The 19,864-nt window shown below is 33.6% G+C and overlaps 1 protein-coding gene across 1 annotated transcript; it reads left to right on the forward strand.

Annotated features, from left to right (window-relative positions):
* Positions 1–791: 791 nt before the first annotated feature.
* Positions 792–19,469, forward strand: LOC132698219 (transcription factor SOX-10-like). Its single transcript, XM_060664174.1, has 3 exons — positions 792–1,135; positions 6,954–7,097; positions 18,379–19,469. The coding sequence occupies exons 1-3, from the start codon at positions 903–905 to the stop codon at positions 19,148–19,150; spliced, it is 1,149 nt and encodes a 382-aa protein (XP_060520157.1). The 5' UTR covers positions 792–902; the 3' UTR covers positions 19,151–19,469.
* The last annotated feature ends 395 nt before the right edge of the window (positions 19,470–19,864 follow it).

Genomic DNA, 19,864 nt, shown 5'->3' on the forward strand with positions numbered 1-19,864 from the left:
TAAACCTTATCCTTCTCTTTATTCCTATATTCTGATTTTCTTTATTTTATTTGATGGTTTGTCCCAAGAATATATTCATTTTCTTGTTCTATTTTTAGGCTGCTCTAATTATTATTCCTTCTTACTAGTTGGTCATTGGTCAAACCAAACCATTGCAAAAAAATACTCTATCCAATTTACTACATACGCTGTCTAACCCTTAAAGGGGAATCATTATTGGCCTGTAAAATAAAACCACAAGACCTTTTTTTTAAATTTATGGTTAAGTGATTTTGTTTACAAATACTAATAAATTGTCCAATATTAAGAGAAACAGTATTTATTACTTCTTGTGCTTTAGTTTCAGAGACAAAGGCAAAATATATCATGAAAATAGATGCGACTAGCGTTCTCTATGCCCGAGCAACTTTAAGAATGTTGGAAAAACTATGTCGGAGCTACCTAGTACCTTCGATCGCCCATCAAAACTGGTTTCAAACACCCTTGACATTTTTTGCACCTATCGGAGCTGTCTTAGTAACGTCTCCTCGCGCAAGTATCGAGATATCCTTGCTGCTCGCCACGATCCTGTCGAAACTGACAATTAAGTAACGACGACAAAAATTCGCTGACCAATCGCCGTCCAAAGGCGGACTTAGCGTTATTTCGACGGATCCGATTGGCGCCTCCACTCGTTTACGCACTTAACTTATTTTTGTCTCGTCTCGCTCTTTCTCGTTCGACCATACCCAAGAACGTGGAGTACCCCGAAGTGATTGTCAAAGCGTTCTTTCATTCCGACCCGAATCGTAGACGGCGTCGGTGTGCGCGTTGCCAAGCAACAATCTGTCAATTGTTCTTTGCACAACAGGTGATTTTGTTTTCATTCATAAACGCCACAATATAGGCGAAGATTCGACAAAATGATGTCGCGTACGGTAAACGTGGCCGTAGCTCAGGTCGCGTCTTCCAGCGGCGTCTCGGACGTCGTTTCGCAGGAGCAACCGGTGAAACCGACGGTGGCCGTCGCGTCGACCAAGGGTGCGACGACGCCGGGTGCTCAACAGTGCCAACAGTTGGACAAAAGTGAAATCAATAACGCGGTGACTAAAGTTTTGCAGGGCTACGACTGGACCTTGGTGCCTATTGCTTCCAAGTGAGTACCTGTTGTTTGGTTCTCATGGTTGCGCTAGACATAAAGCGTGTCTCTGCATAACAAACTTCAGGGGACGATTTTTAGTTGATTATAATCCTAAAACACAAACAAACAAAAAACATTTTTGACTTTTAGATCTTTTTAGATCTTTTTTTACTAGTTAGTTTTGGTTGGTTTAGTTAGTTTAATCGTTTTCACCTGAGTGAGACTAACTTACACGGTTATTTATGATTATTTTGACACCCTGAAAAAGTTTCATGCCCAAATAACTCAGGTTTCGAAATGGTAGTTTTGTTAATTATATTAGATGCAAAACTGCATTCTGGGGGCAAATTTTCATAATTTCATTTTACTTCTCGAGGCGCCGTATGATTTTTTTTCGGAATCAAACGGTCTCAACATTTTATAAAAACTAATGGTTAGGTTATAAAAATTTACAAGTGAACGCCCTGTATGAAAATAACATTTCTAATTGATTGTAACAATACACAGCTGGATAAACAAAATATTTAAAATATGATCAATTTAATATTTACACGCAATTAACTACATAGTAAAGATGAATAATTTGACAAACTTAACTTGATAATTATTCAATATTTTAACCTTAATTTTAAATTTAAATTTTTATTCTAGTTTCATCTAACATCTACTTAGTAGATTAAGTAACAAATAACTTATTGCTTTTCAATTGAATTTCAATAAGATGTCAAAAAATTATTGAGCTTTACTGTATTTCAAGATTGGATGAATGGAATTATTTAAAGAAAAAGCATTTTTGAAAATCCTTAATTTAATTTTTTCCTTTTGCATGCCAAAATTACTCAACAAGCAGAAGTGGAAATGTATTAATACGAAAATAACAAATACTTCACCGTTGTGAAATGTTTTCTTTTATCGTAAGGACATCCTAAAAATTGTCAATCAGTGTATGATCTCAATATTACTGAATGAGACAGACCTTCAGCTATTTTGAAAACAAGCAAAATGAATAAACAAGTTGTTTTTGGCGTTTTTCAAAGGAAAAGGAAACCTCTTAAAGCACGCACTTTGCTTCCCTAACCACATCATCTTTTGGCCGACACGAGATTAATTGAAGCCCTATCCGGAAGAAGAGCCCAATTGTTGGTAACTTTAAACCCTTTCTCAGTGTATTTGTCGGAAGAATTATTGTCATATGAGACATGGAAATTCAACAATAAAACAAAGCTTAATGTCTAATATCCACGAAATAATCCAAAAGTGAGGATTCCCACACCTTGGATGCGATAAACCAAACAAATGGTAACAATCCGGGGCAAACAAGTAAAATTGCAACCCCTCTAATTTCGGTGACATTTATCTAAAACGAGCCAGGTAGTATTTTCTATTTGGAAAGGAACCTGGTGTTTGAATTTCACAGCTTAATTGGAGGTGTCATATCAGTCGACCGCATTTGGTTCCGGTTAAGAATTGGGTAAACACATAGAAACGTAAACACAGTTAATAATATTTTTCTCTCATTTCGCACATTAACGAACTACATTTACTTTGTTAAAATCGTACAATCCTATTCAACCATACTTTGTGACAATTGTCAAAACTTTTGTTTTTTGGTAAAATAAATTATTATTTGCAAAAAAGTGATTTCACCTACGGTATTTCAATCCTCACAAACTCTTCAAGTAAAATGCCGCTTTTTTAAACTTTGTACAGTACCTATAGGGGATAATAATAATAAATGTAAATACTATAGGATAATTTTAGCAAATAACGATTTGATAATGATAATGGCACCCTGGCACTTATTAGGACGAAATGTCTAACATGTGTACAATGTCAAAAGTGTATTGACATTGTAGGTACTGTCCTGGATTTATTTTGCATCGGGTATTGACCTGCTGAGGTTTCGCCAAACATGCTGGTGGCTGCTTCAGGCCGCTGTATGAAACTGTTTGTGAGTTAGGAAAATGCAGAAGAAGTGTACTTTTTATTCTACATCCTGTGGATGTTTTCTTCAAGATTAAATTTATTGATAGTTTAAATAGTTCACTTGTATATGCCATATTACAAGATTTCTAGTTTCAAAGTCTTACGGGCGAGGATGCTACGATCATATGCTCGGACTGCTGGCCGCGCATGGAAATTTTTAATAGATTCAAAACTAATATTTTTTCTGGGAAAAAATAATTATTTTAAACAGTCTGCGGTACAACAAAGTAAGTGAAAAAAAAAAGTTTTTGTTAGTGCATCCCTAAATATATAGATTATTTTGAAGGAAAGTATTATAGGGTCTGTGTTCGCAATAATATCATAATCAAAATATACGACATAGCCTTGCTTTGACTTTAGAGAATGTTAAAAATTAAATATTGTACAGCTTCTCATATTTGGCCTTACGGCCTTATTAACTTCTGTTGAGTGTGTCACTTCATTGCGAATCATTTAAATCACGCTTCTGAAGATAAACTTTATCTATACCAAATTTTATAAATTATTGTTATGTAGTAAATAGTAAAATGCAGTAATTAAAGTTTTGGGTGGTCTTGAACATACACTAACTAGAAACACAATATTAAGCAGCGTATAGCAAGTACTCGGAACCTATCAAAACGAAGTTTAACAGTTCTAAACAGATTTTTTTTGATGATTTCAAATTTTCCATAATTGCTCCTCTTTCTGAGCTAAAACAAAATACAACAAATAGGCATTCCATCATGTTGACCCACCCGACAATTTGCGTAGCGGACATTTTGGTATAATTTTCGAATCAGTGATCGCATTTCAAATTCATCAAAACGAAAGAGCAATCCGCAATCAAGGCGAAAACAAATTTTAATCGGAAAAAAGACGTTTGGTTCATTGCTTCCGGAATTTACTAAATTCTAACGCAATATAAGTAAGCGTTTGCGGTCTTAAAATCGGTTACTTTTTCCACTCAAAGATAAAACGCGTACCGTTAGTGGCGTTAAGACTAATTAACAGCTCCACCTTAATTAACAGATTTTAAAATCTTTTTGTATTAGCGGCGGCCACTCTCAAACGTTTTTAAATGGAGAAAATTGCGTATATAAATACATTTTAACTTTGTTCTATTTGAAATTAAGCGGCCGAGCTAGCACGTTTGTGTAGAGTGTTAAATCCTCACAAATTATCGGGGAGTTGTTTAAGTAGATGGTCAACCGACTCTTAGTTAAAGAACATTGTCGTTCGGGCTGTAACGTCAATCCTTTGTGGATGGGTTTCGTCAAATCTGTCCCATAATTAACTAGACATATAATAGCGTCTGAAAATTGATATCTCTGTAGAATAGTTCGGCGAAAATTGCGGTATCCAATCGGCACGCTCTTGGGACATGTCAGTTTAAAATACTTAAAAAAGTTTATATTGATATCTGTCAACAAATGTGTAGTTTTAGAGTTAGACTGTTAAGCAAAGATAACACACTGTATACAGAGTGTTACAAACTCGACTCGCACCATAGGGATCTCGGAAATGGTATAACAGTTTATTTTTATATTTATACAGAATCTACATGTCATTTTCATTTGGATTTATTGAACTTCATCTTTTATCAAAGTCGAGAGTCTTAAATCATCATAAACTTCAATTTTTTTTCAATTTTGCAGTTTTGAACAGCCTCTTTTATTGTCTTTTTAATAAAGTATTACAAGTTACCCTTGTAATTCCAAAAATACGAAAAAATAAAGAAAGTATCTTTTAAACTATCACATGTAATTTGACAGCTTGGTAATCACTCAGTGGACACGACCTAAACTGGAATTGTAATAACTGATAGAAAAGTAAGGAAAATTTTATATATATCTATATATAACAATCTAACTTCTTAAAAAATACAAATACTTATTGAATAGTCAATATATCCAACGATTTAAGGAAATATTGATTAGAAAAAAGCAGTATGTACAGTTTAAGAATATTATTTTTTTACTCCCTTCTGTAAAATACCTAAGTATACATTGATCTACCTTGCGTAAAGTGTCATTTTATCACGTCAGTTCCATTCCTCACGGATCCGAGCCGCTTCGAACATTTCCGTAATATTACCACACGGGTTTGGAAGCAATCGGATGTTTGTCAATTCTGTTGTGTTGTTTTGCGAAAATGTACCCAAAAACTAACGGTAGTAGAAATAGTATATTATGCAACAAGTGCGGTAAACGGCATTTGACTCACGAGTTTATTTGACACGAGCGTAGCGAGTGTTTATTAAACGAGTGAGTTAAAAAGTTTACCGAACCTGTTGCATAATATACTTTTTCTACGACCGTTAGATTTTGCGTACTTTTCCGCAAAACACGAATACATTCACTGACATGACTGTCACAATTGAAAAACGTCAAAATTCAAAGCGTGGGAAATATCTCCGAAAACATCCGATTGCTCCCAAACCCGTGCGGTAAAATCCCGGAAATGTCCGAAGTGGCTCGGATTCGTGGGAAACGGATCTGACGTGATAAACTGACGCTTTCCGCATGTTAGATCGGTGCGTAATTAGGTATTTTACAGACGGGAGTAGAAAAAAGTATAGTATGCGACACGTTCGGTAAACTTTCGTTTATTAAACACTCGCTCCGTTCATGCCAAATAGACCGTTTCACCAGACTTCTTCCGTAATATACTATTGTATTAAATTTGTCTAACAATTATTTAAATTTAACCAATGTTTATTATATCTTGAAAAAGAGAAAAATTTTGAATTTTCTTTTTACATTTTTATGACTAACTAAATCAACAGGAAAGGAATACCAACATGTAATGATTTATCTATTATTTGTAAATAATAAGCACAAGTATACGGTATTCGGTAACATGTTACAGATTAATAATTTTCTATATCACATTTAAATTTTTTTATTTATGTAACCAGATTTTATTTGTGGAATAATTCGATAAAATTATTATTTATTTATAAAATCAAAAACAACAATAAAAGAAACTTTATTTTGCCTGTTATATACACGTGAAACTGCTTTTCAGCAAAAGCCGATCTCCGATGGTTATTTAGTATATTAGCAATCTTTATTAAGGAAGATAGCATTATTTACGTATATTTGGCATGTAAATACCAAATAATTCATTGTTTTAATATTGTTGGAGTCCTTCCTATGCTGTTTCCATCTGTGGAGTTCGTGTGTAATGGAAAAAGTAAATTCTTTTATTTCTGTATTCTAAAATAAAACATATTTTGAACGAAAATATATTTTTTAAGCCAAAACTATTTTTTTTAAATAAAACTAGGTAGTTGTTAAAGAGATTTCCCACCTACCACTTTGATGACATCTAGAGTTGCCCTGTAATTTTGCTTTGTAACATTGGCAGCTGTTGTTTCTACGTCGAATTTTAGAAGGTTGACATTGACATTTAAATAAGTAAATTCCTAGACTCTTCTTAAAATAAAGCATAACAGACAAGAACTTACAGTTTTGGAAAATATCTCTTAAATAACACCAACATGAAACTTTTTAGTAGGTATTCTACGTAGACAAGACCATCTGTCGAAAATATTAAAACTGTATCGCAACCATTTAGTTCAAAGTGGGATAAACCACTAAAATGATTTTACAAAGTACCCCTAAAATAACGCGAACTAGTAGAAAATTTGAGAAATAATTAGTACTAATCAGTACTAACTCTTATCGATAAGAAAATCATCCTCATATCCACCAGTCTCGCTCTAAATATAATTTGTCACTACTCTGCTATGCTAAGCTGTCCAGACGATTGACTGATTTTGAAATTTGTTTCAACTTTATTTTTATTATTTGTTATTATTACTCGGGTCGTATGTTAATTAGTCTTTTGTTCTGTCTTTTAGGGCTGCTTCAGATAAAAAGAAGCACGTCAAAAGACCGATGAACGCTTTCATGGTGTGGGCCCAGGCTGCTCGACGAAAGTTAGCCGACCAATACCCACAGCTCCACAACGCGGAATTGTCGAAAACTCTCGGGAAATTGTGGAGGTAATAGCAGCGTAGAAGCTAGATAAAAAATCCTTCGCCAGGACGGGAAACCTAAGAATACAGCTTTAGCTCATATTTTTTATTCGTCAAGGGGTTGAAAACAGAACAGAGCGACGATATAATTGCAATCTTAAAATAGAACCCCTTCATTCTTTGCTTGCCCGTATCACAGAAATTACTAAACAATTTCCTGTTTGTTTAAAATTATTGGTCTTATATCCGTCATTTGAGTCTCTTTTCTTTATCCGTGCCGATAAGGAATATAATAAATACGAAATAAACTTAATCTTATTTGTTTAACGCTTGTTGCTGATCGGCTTTTTAATATTTACTCACGTGGAACCAACTGTTGTTCACCAAACACGAGGGACGAACGAGTTCCTAAAAATTTGGGATATTATCAGAAGCGGCAGCTTTCGGTTTTATTTCCGCTTTTTAGGGATTTCGTTTCGGATTTGACATACCGGCGTCTCGCATATTTTGTGTCATCATTTGGTTGAATAGTATGTAGAAAGTTAGGGTCGAAGTGTATTCGTTATTAGCTGCGTCGGTTTTTGTTGAGTCGCTATTGGCGAAACGTCAGAAAATTCGACTCAACAAAAACCGACGCAGGAGGAATCCAGAAGTTTTGTAAAAAGTATTACGGTGGCCTGTGGAAGTTACTTTCAAAAATTAATTCGTTATCTACTAAACAATTGAAAATGTCGGAACTTGTTTGGATTCACTTATACTTTGTATATAATATTGTAATATTGATGTTGGGTCAAAAGTTATTCCTTTAAACGAGACTTTGACGTCATGCTGTACATTTACATTTTGTTTGTATTTTTAATTATATTTCGCTGCAAAAAAGTAAAACAAACTCAGTGTCTCTGAAAATATTATAGTTGAAATCGGTAGACATTTTTGGCTAGAACAGGAGGTTAAAAATCTTTTTATAAAATTTAAAAGAGTTTAAACTATTTGATGGTATTTTGCACCCACTGACAGAGAAAATAAAATAATTATCGTTATTAATATTTTGTCATGTTCTAGCGGTAGGTGTAGGATATATAAATGAAATGAAATATGTCTAGAAAATTCCGAGTAATTCAAGAATGCCTCAATATACAGCGTGTTCCATTTAAAATAAGAAAGTTGTTACTTGTACAGAAAAGTACAAACATCCTATGCATAAAACTATATAATACTTTAAAGTCATCAATGAACCCAAACAAATGTAACCTTTTTTGATCATTTTGATACTTTTTACTCCAGAAAATTACAATTTTATAATTTAAATTAAAGAAAAAATCTCTGGTGTGTCATTCAAAACTTGAAAAATTGTGATTTCAAAAGAAACCCAGGTTAAGAAAAATATTGTTGTCTTTGCTTTTGCACACAGTCTTTCTAAAAATTTGTTGTACAATATACATCATACATCATATATATCATTCCTTTAAAAAATCTTCCCGAGTCCTGGATTGTTGAAATGTCCCTGTATCTTCAATGCGAAGCAGATGGCGATTTGATTATGGCGTATTGTACGTTTATTATTCACCATAAAGGGTACAAGCAAAGCTCCTAAATCCCGATAAGATAAAAGTTATTTTTTCTTTTTCCGTAGGAAACACCTTTTCCTATGACAAAGAAAAGCAATAGTAAGCAATACTACGTCGATATATTGTTCAGTTTTCACTAAATTCTGCAACCATCATCGAAAATTCTCCGGGAAAAAAATTCTCGCTTATCTTTTTCAAGCTGCTTTTTTGTCCAGGAAATATCAAATCGTAATTAGCTTGGCTCCTTCAAATAAATTTTTTCTACTCCCGTCTGTAAAATACTTAATTACACACCGATCTAGCGTGCGGAAAGCGTCACTTCACCACGTCAGTTTCGTTTCCCACGAATCCGAGCCACTTCGGACATTTCCGGGATTTTACCGCACGGGATTGGGAGCAATCAGATGTTTAAATTTTGACGTTTGTCAATTCTGACGGTCATGTCAGGGAATGTATTCGTATTGTTTTACCAAAATATACCCAAAAACTAAAGGTCGTAGCAAAAGTATAGTATGCAACACGTTCGGTAAACTTTTTCAGTCACTCGTATATTAAACACTCTCTCCGAAGCGCTCCGCTTGTTGCATAATATACAATTATACTCAGTTCCAATTTAAAACAACACTTTAATCCGAAATAAAAATGGGATTTTTAAAATTTTATGTACTTTTTGTTGTTTTGAGAAACCTGAACCTTTTCACTGTGGCGTCAAAAAAAAACACTGGGATAAAAGCTATGACCATTTGAAACCATCAGCAGCCAGTTCTCACATTCGCGTTGCGCTTACCAAAAAACCCACGGTTACCGAATTTTAAAGTCATATGTTAAAAAATGTATGTACATGAAACTGAAAAAAAAGATTTTTCTCTTGAACTTGTACTCTGGGAAACAAAGCAATTTCATAATAAGGTAAGTTACTTTTAGTAGACTTATTTTGACGTCATTATGTGAAGAGAATATTCAACCACGTTACCTGCAATTAGATTGTAAAATAAGTTTAATAAAACAAAAATCGGCTAAAAAACGTATTTATAGGTATGCGGGCAATTAGGACTGCCAAAAGTAATTAATAATGCTGTAAACCGTTATGGCTGCTGCAATATTTAATGGCCTTTAGGAAACGTCTTTGCCAAGCCAAGAACTATATTATTTATAACCGGCAAAAAGCAAGTGTACGGAGCAAGAAAATGTAAATATTGTCGGAAAACTTATACGATGGTGCCTTGACGATTTTCATGAAACGTAGATTGTATCTTACACTTTGTAAGTTTTAAAGGCGTTCGTTTCGACGTCGTTAATCCGAAAGTGTTTTGTATGTTATATCAGCGATTCAAGGCTTTAAAAAATCCATTTAATTTTAGATTTATTAAGAAATAATAATGCAGATAAAAGGTCACTACGGGGTTATACAGATGCGCCCTTATCAAGGTCATTGATCGCGATGGAACAGAATCTACAACGCTGCCAATATTAACTGCATATCGATTTGATATAACGAGTACTGCGAAACTGGTGACAACATTTACTGGATGTAGAATGTATTCTACTTAGAATTCTGTATTCTAGATATGCGAAGCATCATCTCTCGTAAACTGGTTTTGCTGGTATATTTCTTTTTCGTTTCTAAGCCTGCAAGTGCTTGAAATGTCTATAAGTAATTCTACTCGTGTGCCGTTTTGAAATTGATGTCCAAAATGAATTTTACATAACATAAGAGAAGATGAAAGTTGCATGTCTTATTTAAATTGTTCGCACTCAACTTAGCTAGCAATTTTTATTTATGTACTAACCAATTCCTCTTTAGTACTAAAAAAAAGTAGAAGCACCCAAACAACATAGGTTAAACGTTATATTAAGTTTTACTTGACCTTAAGTCAAGTACATTTTTTAATCGTGATTCAATGTCTGATGATTAGAAAATCTTTCTGAATGCCAAATTTTAATTTTAAATGTTATAATTTCAACCTCGATATAAAGGCAAGTATTTACTGCATAGTTCTGCAGCTAACCACAAAAATGATAATCCCCAACAACTCGGGACGGAACACTGTTTTAAATTCCCCCGTATAACATCGTGTTGACTGGACAATTTATTAGTTTGGAACATTGGCAAATTTTCAAAGTAGGTTACATGTATTTATCTCGGCCTCTTATCTCGGATCACCGGACTTGCAGACTGCTGAATATAATTAATGAAGGAAAAAAATTAACGTGCATTTCGCATCGATAAGAGGGAACGTATAATTATGTCCTAATGCGCTCCAGATCTCAATTTTTAATTTGATTACGAATACCCATTCCGAGAAGCGCGCATCTAGCAGACAACGTAAACATGTGGCGCGGATAAACATTTGAAATGACATTTTTCTCGTATACATATATGATACAAAGAGTTTTTAAAAAATCTTTATTCTATCGCCAAAAATACCCCTTTTGCAGCAAATTTTATGGCAAAATTAAAGATTTAAATTAATTTAAAAACGACCAAGTGCTTATGAAAATTTTGGATCGAGGTGGATATTAACCGATCCGGCTGAAATTTGGCACGAAGATAGGGGGTCGCGAAGATATTAAAAAAAGAAATAGTAGGTTATTTAATTCTAAGTTTCTTAACTCCTCCAGGAGACAAAATATTGGTCAAAAAATGCAAATTTTTCAATAAATTGTCGAAAAGTTATGCAGAATTTTACTCACTTTTCGGAAATCACCTCGAAATCAAATTTTGGGGTAAAAAATCGGCCCGAAAATCGATGATTAATATTGAAAGTTTTATATCTCGCTCATTTATAACTTTGAGAATTTTAAATTTTTATCGTTATATCGTTTGGTCTTTTCTCTATCTGACAATATCAAATAGTCTTATCCAAGTTTTACCGTTTGCTGTCGAGAACTGTTTTTGTGGGACGCAGCAAATTTTTAAATAATGCTTAATTACAATTAAATGGAGCGGGCTGGGGGACTTTATGGTATTGGCGGGAATACATCATTAACCTCCATCTTTCATAAAAATTTCAACCTTCTCGGAGCAACGTAGATATTTTAAAAAATAAAAAATATAAATTATTGAGAAAAATCATGACAATTTTGGATCGAGTTCTATATTAACCGATCCGGCTGAAATTTGGCACGAAGATAGGGGGTCGGGAAGATATTAAAAAAATATAGATGGACATCAATGAGGTCTCTAAGTAAATACTATAATGTCCACCCCAGCCCTATATTTTCGGTTAATATTTTCTATTTATTATTTTCATGTTTATCATGTTTTTCCTCAAAAATTTTAGATTTTTAATTTTTTAAAATATTTACGTTTCTTCGAGAAATTTTTATCGAAGATGGAGGTCTATCGGCAGATACCATAAAGTTCTCCCCAGCCCCTTCTATTTAAATATAATTAATTACTTCTTATAAATTTACAGCCTCACACAAAAACCGTTCCCGACAGCAAACGGTATAACTTGTGTAAATATCTTTGTTATCATTGGATAGAGGATAGACCAAAGTATTTAAATTAAAAATTTCAATTTCTCAAAATTATTAATAAATAATATATAAAACTTTGCCATTCCAATAATAATAAATAATGAATAAATAAAATATTTTTCGCCGCTTGTGATTTTATTATTAAATAAGGCTTAAATAAGCTTTTATATTTTTTTTATAATTTTATAAGAAAACCATTGGTGTTGCAAGATTTGTAACATGTTCAACAAACACCTTAAGATTTATAATATTGCATCCAAAATGTTTCCCCTTTTTTGTTGAGTACTTCAGATTATTTAAAAGGGTTTTATAACGTTCTTAAAACTATATTATAAAACTTTTGCCCTTGTTGTTTTATAACTCAAAATTTAAAGCACCTAATAACGATTCTACAGCAACTATGAAAGCAGGACTTTTTTCCAAAATTATTCCGTTTGCACAATTATAAAAGACACGTTTGGTTGAATTCTAAACCTTATTTAGACATTTATAGAAAACTAACACACTTCTTTCAATAACAAATAACTAGAAAACAACTGAAAAGTGAGCGTATAATTGCACACTTGACATTCAATATTTGTGCAACAGTTTTGGTTAGTTTTCCTCTTGCTTTTGGTTTTATAATGGTTTACAAAGGTTTTATAAATACCTTTTTAGTAATTTATAAAACTGTAAGTAAATTCCTAAACCACCCTAGATTTTATTGCAGGAGCAATATTTCTGTAGGGTATTTAATATTGCTTGAGAGTCCCTGTAAAACTTTACATTTTTAAAAACCGAACGTAATACTAACAAAGTTAATTTGAACAAAATAAACTCTAACTTAAAAATTATCAATGTATGGCAGTTTGATCAATAATTTAAATAGCTATGCAATATGAATTACAGGAAAATTATGAGAGAAGATCATAAAAAAAGATTATCTTATTTTCTAATTGACAGAGATAAAAAATCAACTAAATCGAGTAATAGTGGTTTTTATGTTTAGTTATTGTTAAGAAATGGGTAATATATTTACTGGGATATCATCTCTACTTAGAGCTGATGTTGCCAAAATTTTAGAAAATGTTATTTTTAATATTCTACCCTGGAAATTAGCTTAAGGTTCTTTAAGGAATTCTTTTGAGGAATTCTCAAAAATGCAATAATGGAGTTGCGCCTCCGCTTAAGTTTTTGCATTCTAGTAACTCTCCTACGCAGCACGTATTCCATCATATTTCACTTTGCTTGTTCACCACTGCTTTTCAAGGAATCAAAGTAAAGAAAGGCACGTATGTAAGCGATAACATTATGTTTAAATTTTCAATTTAGAAATTATTGGTATTTATTTATAACGCTATCACAAAATGGGCTTAGCCTTATTTTGCTATTTTTGTAAAATTTTACTGAAACAATTTATTTTTTAGTTCAATACATATTACCAAAAATACAAGTAGAAATTTTTTGCACGATTTTAGAAAAAACAATTTCAATCAATGAGTAAAATAAATGTAATAAATTTCTAAAAAGCATTTAGTTCTTAGTTTTCTAGGGTGCTATATACATTTTTCCAACCTACCTTACAGATTTACATCCATATCACGGCCTATGCAAATGCAATATCTATTTGAGCGTCGTTTTTTAAGTGTTTCAAAATATTTTCTGTAGCAAAACCTCTTTTTGATTTTTCAATCTTCACATCAGAATTCAGAAAAGGAAAACACGGGGTTGACTATAGTACAACTCAAAACTGCAATGAATGTTAATTTTTTTTTAAAAATAAAGTTTCGTTTTTGTATTTCGACAAATATTAAATCAGAATGTGTCCTTATTTTTGTTATTTGTTCAAAAAAATTGTACAAAAGAATAAGATGTTTTAATTATTTATAGTACTTTTAGCAATTTTAATGCAATGTTCATGAGCTTCTGAAACACCAAACGAGATTGATAGTTTATTGGTTTGAATATCACGCTTAACTTTGCCGTAGATTCTGGCAATGGTGAGAAATCGGTAATAGTATATTATGCAACGAGTTTATTTGACACGAGAGGAGCGAGTGTTTAATAAGCGAGTGACTTAAAAAGTTTACCGAACGTGTTATATAGTGTTCTTATTCTACGACCGTTGATTTTTGGATACATTTTTGAAAAACAATACGAATACATTTACTGACATGGCCGTCAGAATAAACAAACGTCAAAATTCATGACGTGGAAAATATCTCCGAAAACATCCGGTTGCTCCCAAACTCGTGCGGCAAAATCCCGGAAATGTCCGAAGTGGCTCGGATCCGTGGGAAACGAAACTGACGTGACGCTTCCCGCACGCTAGATCGGTGTGTAATTAGGTATTTTACCGACGGGAGTAGAAAAACTTGTATTCCAGAACAAAAATATTTGGTGATTATATAACACATTTTCTCGAATTTCATTTTTCGAAGCTCAAAAATAGTCATAGTCGCGCTTTCTATTGGTTTTCCGGTCCCAGAAGAACCCGGCAGAGGTCTCATTCGAGGCGTCTTTGACGTCCGGTAAGCCCCCCGCGTCGAGCGTGTCGTGTGCAAGCGCAATCAGCCCGCCAGGGGGCGCAGTCAAAGGCACCGCCGCCGGTGCTGCGTAATGCGGCTCGCACTTTAATTTGGTCCTGCTGCAATGCCGGTAATCATTACGGACCATGACTGTGGGGTTGACGCCGATACTTCGCATATGGTTCGCGTTTTAAGTCAAAAATACGACTCGCTCAAATCACATTTGGACAACTACGGTATATCTTATCTTACAAGAAAATTATTTACATTTTACTAGTATATGAAATATCCTGAGGACTAAATAAAAACAAATGCTATATTTATATCCAATAACTCGTGCTTTAATATAAATAAAAAAAACATTTTACATTTTGAACCCACAGTTTATTAACGAACAAATATTTTATTAGTTGTTTATTGAACAAAATTATATCAAAAAAGTCTCTATACATGTTAATTATTAAAACGAATTTAATATATTCTGGCATAACCGTTATAGCTCTAAGATTATTAGCCGAAGTACGAACGAGTTTTTTGTTTCTTCTGTTTTTTTCTGTAACCCGGATCTTAAAGTTTCCCCGCATGTTTTGGAGCATTATATTGATCAAACATTGATCAAAATATCCTGCACCAGATGCTGATATGCTAAATAAGGAAAGACATTGCCACCACCATGCTTTATCGTTGGACACAGATGCTCAAGTTTAAATGTTGTTTTCGTTTTTCTCCACATTCTCCTTCGCCTATTAGATCCAAAATATTATGTTGTGAATATCACATTTTTGCAAAACTCTATATGTTTTGTAACATATGCTTTTGCAAAATTCAGTTGTTTCTTGCGGATTTATTCCGAAATTAAAGCTTTTCTTCTTGCTGTTCGTCATGTTTTAGTGTCGTGGATAACTGATACGCACTTAACGTCGGGTTATTCGATATTTTCCTAACTGGATGCTTCTCCATGAACAGTCAACTTTGTTGGACGACTTTATTTTGCATGAACTGGTAGTCCTAATTTGCCGTACTGTACGCCTATAACAATTTTTATAATTTTTGATAAAATGGCGGACCGATAAATATACTACTTGATAAATGGTTAGGTGCAGTACTATTAAAATAATTATATAGTGTATGGAGATTTTTTTATACATTTTTGTTCAATAATTAACTAACAATATGTATACACACAACAATATTAAAGTATATTATGTGTATCAAAAAATATTTAGTGTATGGAGACTTTTTTTATGTTTGTTTCTGTCTATAATACTTTGTGTGTCACATATTACATTATTGGGTAATACGATTTCCATCCATATATTAGTATTAAAAAATTAGTAAACTAAATTTCGAAGGATGAGCAAATCTCAAAAACAAATGAAAATAGAAAAACTACATTTTAATTTTATTTGACAAAATGATTTCTAAGCTAAATATGCATATACCGGTCTAGCCCAATAAATACGAAAATAAATCCACTTGAAAAAGGCAAGGCAACTTCGTTTGTTGTGTTGTTCAACTAAGCTTAATATCAGGGAAGTGAGCACAAAATTTCTAATAAAATAATCACTGTTGCGTATGATAACCAACATCTATCGACAATATCCAATCGCTCGCAAACCCGTGTCTAAAATATAGTCCAACACACGATAAATGGCCATGATCGTAATAATGATATTAATGTTTGAAATCAAACCCGTCCAGGGTTCGAATAAACATAATTGTAATTATATTAGCAATAAGTACATATTAAATAAAATTAGTCGCCAGAATAGTTTGAATCTGTGCTATTACTATTATCCGAAGATATAATTCATGCTTTTACGTTGTTCCATATTTTTTATAATTATTTTTCACTTTAAGTATTTAAGTAACACATTATCTCCAACTACTCTTTGATATTAATTCGCACATGATTTTAATTCATCAATTACACGGCGGACATTGTTGGGTTTATATTATTGCATCTAACTTCGTGTGTTAATTCAGCCTATATCATTGCTTTAGAACTAAAAACGCAGTGATATCGTAGTAATGTAAGAGTTATATTGCCGGATTTTTTTATGACCTCGTGTAGGAAATAAGTTTGATCATACGATTTGATTCTTTTTCAACTTGTATAAGTATATTCAAAATAAAGGTCATGCTTGCAATGCCTCTTTTTTAGTGCCGATCGTTGGTACTTTTTTTGCTAAAATCCTGTGATAACTAGCATTATCATAAAGTAATAATCTGCCTGGTGGAATTCTGTGCCCATTTTTCAATAAGTTCAGGTGTCATGTCCTGTTGGTAGTCTAATGAGCAGTCTTTAATGTTGTTAATATATATTTGGATTTTCTCAATTCCACCAATCGTTATGCAAATGTGAGAAGTACTGCGCATTTCTAAGGTATTTTAGAGGAGGGAGAAGAAAAAAATTTTTTCCAATTGTCGTCCCTCGCTAAAAATGGGTTTATAGCCAGTATTGCCTAAATCCAGGAAGTTAAAATGTAAATAAAGGGTTGTACGAGTACTATCAATAAAATTAAAATTGTAATTTTATCGGTGCCAGGGGGAGATAACCGTGAATTCCGTTACTTGCAACGTACCTCGAATAATTTGTTTTATTTACTTTTCTTTGTGTTATATTTTATTTAACTGAATTACAATTTGTATCGAAGTAGAGTTCTTTCAATATCGGGGTAACTCGGGCCATCCGGATAATTTTCGCGATAAATTTTAGACATTTTTCCTAATGAACGTATAATTTTTTCTGAAAATTAACTGTGACAAGGTACTCTTACTAACCAAGAAAAGTCCAGTTTTAAGTAGCGTTTCAAATAAATATTAAAGACCGCGTTCAAGAATTTGGAAACTGGGGAACAGCAAAAGAGGAATGGCTATAATTATTGCATTTAAAAATGATAAAAAAATATTTACCCAGTGTTCTACGAAATATTTTTTCTAATTCGATATACATTAAATAAAATTATTGGCTATTAAGAGAAGATCAACTCAAAACTAAGCAACCATACATCTACAAATACTGAGCTTGTATGATATAGGAAAAATACATCATATCACATCAATATTAAACAATCATACAAAGAAACTTTTAGGACATAGGGAAAAACTTACTATTACTACAATCATCTTGTAAAATGATCTATTTTCCAGTTGCTTTAATTCTTTGGTATTGAAACATATTCAATACAATCTCATCACTAATTGCCGTAGTTTCTTTATTCAGAGAGGAAAAATTTCTGACACAAAAAATATAACATTGTTCCAAATTCAATAGGAAAAATGTGAGCAGTGTTTAACAACAATCAAATAAGTTTCTTTTTTTATAGGGCAATTATTTTCAATTTCGATTTAACAAGTCAACAGGTATGTTAGCATATTTCAGAAATTCTTTTGAATCCTTCCAATATGGATAGAGTACAACGGTGGCAAACAAAAGTTAACTGTGTGCAAATTCAAATTATTAAGTCAGCTAATTTGTTAAATTCTACATGGTCTCCAAAGGTCTATTTTTCATCACCCTGCCGCGCATTAGCACGCCATGGTATAGACAAATTTTGCAGGGCAACTTCTTTTAGAAAAAAAAAGTTTTAAAACATTTTGATGCATTTATGAAAAAACTGTTTTTCCTGAGGTCGTCTTGAGGTTTTTCTATTATGAATCTCGAGTAAACTATAAACAGAAAGCAAAAAAAAGAAAACATTCACTGCTTCGTAGCTATTATCTGCAATTGATATTTATTTATTACAGAGTTCTCAGCGACAACGACAAGAAGCCGTTCATCGAGGAGGCGGAACGACTTCGCGTCAACCACAAACGAGAATACCCGGACTACAAATACCAACCGCGTCGAAGAAAACAGAACAAAGCCGCCGACTCGATTCACCAGCTGCCCCACGGCCAAAACGTAACATTTTCCAGGACTCTGAAGCAAGAAGATTCACCCTGCAGCCCCAGGAGTCACAGCTCGGCATCGCCGTCGACGTGTTCTTCGCAACCGAATAGTCCGCAGCTTTCCTCGCAACTATTGAAGAGCGGCGAACAGCACCCTATAGACCTGGACTGCCATAGAATACCCGAACTAGATGGAAGCTACGCGCTTTACGGCCCTGAGGACGCTCTCGATTGTAGCGACCTTGATCAGTACCTACCTTCCGATTCAGGGTACCACTCGTACCCTGCATATTCGAAGCACGGCCAGCAAGAACAAGAGAGCAACAACAATTACAAGTCCAAAATGGTGTCGTCGTCTCAGGATGCATTCGAAGACGGCTCCTTCGGCAGGTATCACGAGTTGCAACCGAGCGCTGTCAAATCAGAAAGATATGGGCATACCAACTCTTCCGGATTGTACACCTACCAACCCAGTATTCAAAACTCCGCGTACTATTCGAACAACAGCCAGTATTTGCCCTCGTATCAGTATATGCAGCAGAGATCGATGTTCAATGGAGCTTCTTCTGCTGGTAACTTTAGCGCCGTCGAAGGCAGTGCTGACACGTGGGGCCCTTACGCGATGTGAACGTGCGCGGTCACTTTATCTTGTAAATATGTTTGGTTTTGCATTAAGACCTTGTAGGTATTACCTTCGCCCGATCTTGTGATATCGTCCAAGCCATAGAGATGCGCGTACGGATTGATTTTTTTGTTGTTAATGCCAAGAACATTGTTTTTATTTCGCAGAATTTTACCTTTTTTCATCCCATGATCTATCGCTTTAAGCCCCATATTTAAGTACGAATTAGTATTACAGACATTTCGGTTACGAAGACTTGATACCGTTTTAAATGACGTCACTTGTTGAGTTGTAGATCTGATACGTTTAGTTTTTTTTTGTAGTAACACGGAACTTTTTTATATCAATAAATATTTTTTTATATCATAGGTGATTAATTATTTATTTTTGATCGTACACGTACAATACAACCCACCGTAACGACGAATTGTGTCTACAATATCCTTATACATAGATTCTAGAGTTCCAAATAAAGTTGCTTTTAATTAAATTTGTCGCCAACCGTCAGCTACGACTCATGAGAGTTATCATTTGGCTTTAAACCCAGGTCAGTGTTGCAACGTCGAAATATATTTATCATTGATGTTATAACTTCAGCGTGTGTCATATCTTAGCGTCTCTCTAGCGTGAAGTTAAAGACGTTACCAAAGATATTTCGGATATGTTTCTGGAGCGAAATTTTGTGCGATATATTCCCCTCTACCTCTGAGAACACCTAGG

This window comes from Cylas formicarius, unplaced genomic scaffold (assembly GCF_029955315.1).
Source record: "Cylas formicarius isolate icCylForm1 unplaced genomic scaffold, icCylForm1.1 PGA_scaffold_2__14_contigs__length_35257938, whole genome shotgun sequence".
Lineage (NCBI taxonomy): Eukaryota > Metazoa > Arthropoda > Insecta > Coleoptera > Brentidae > Cylas > Cylas formicarius.

Coding starts and splice junctions, on each gene's coding strand:
- LOC132698219 (XM_060664174.1), top strand. CDS start 903: ATGATGTCGCGTACGGTAAACGTGGCCGTAGCTCAGGTCGCGTCTTCC. Junction 1,136..6,953: donor TTGGTGCCTATTGCTTCCAA/GTGAGTACCTGT, acceptor TCTGTCTTTTAG/GGCTGCTTCAGATAAAAAGA. Junction 7,098..18,378: donor ACTCTCGGGAAATTGTGGAG/GTAATAGCAGCG, acceptor TATTTATTACAG/AGTTCTCAGCGACAACGACA.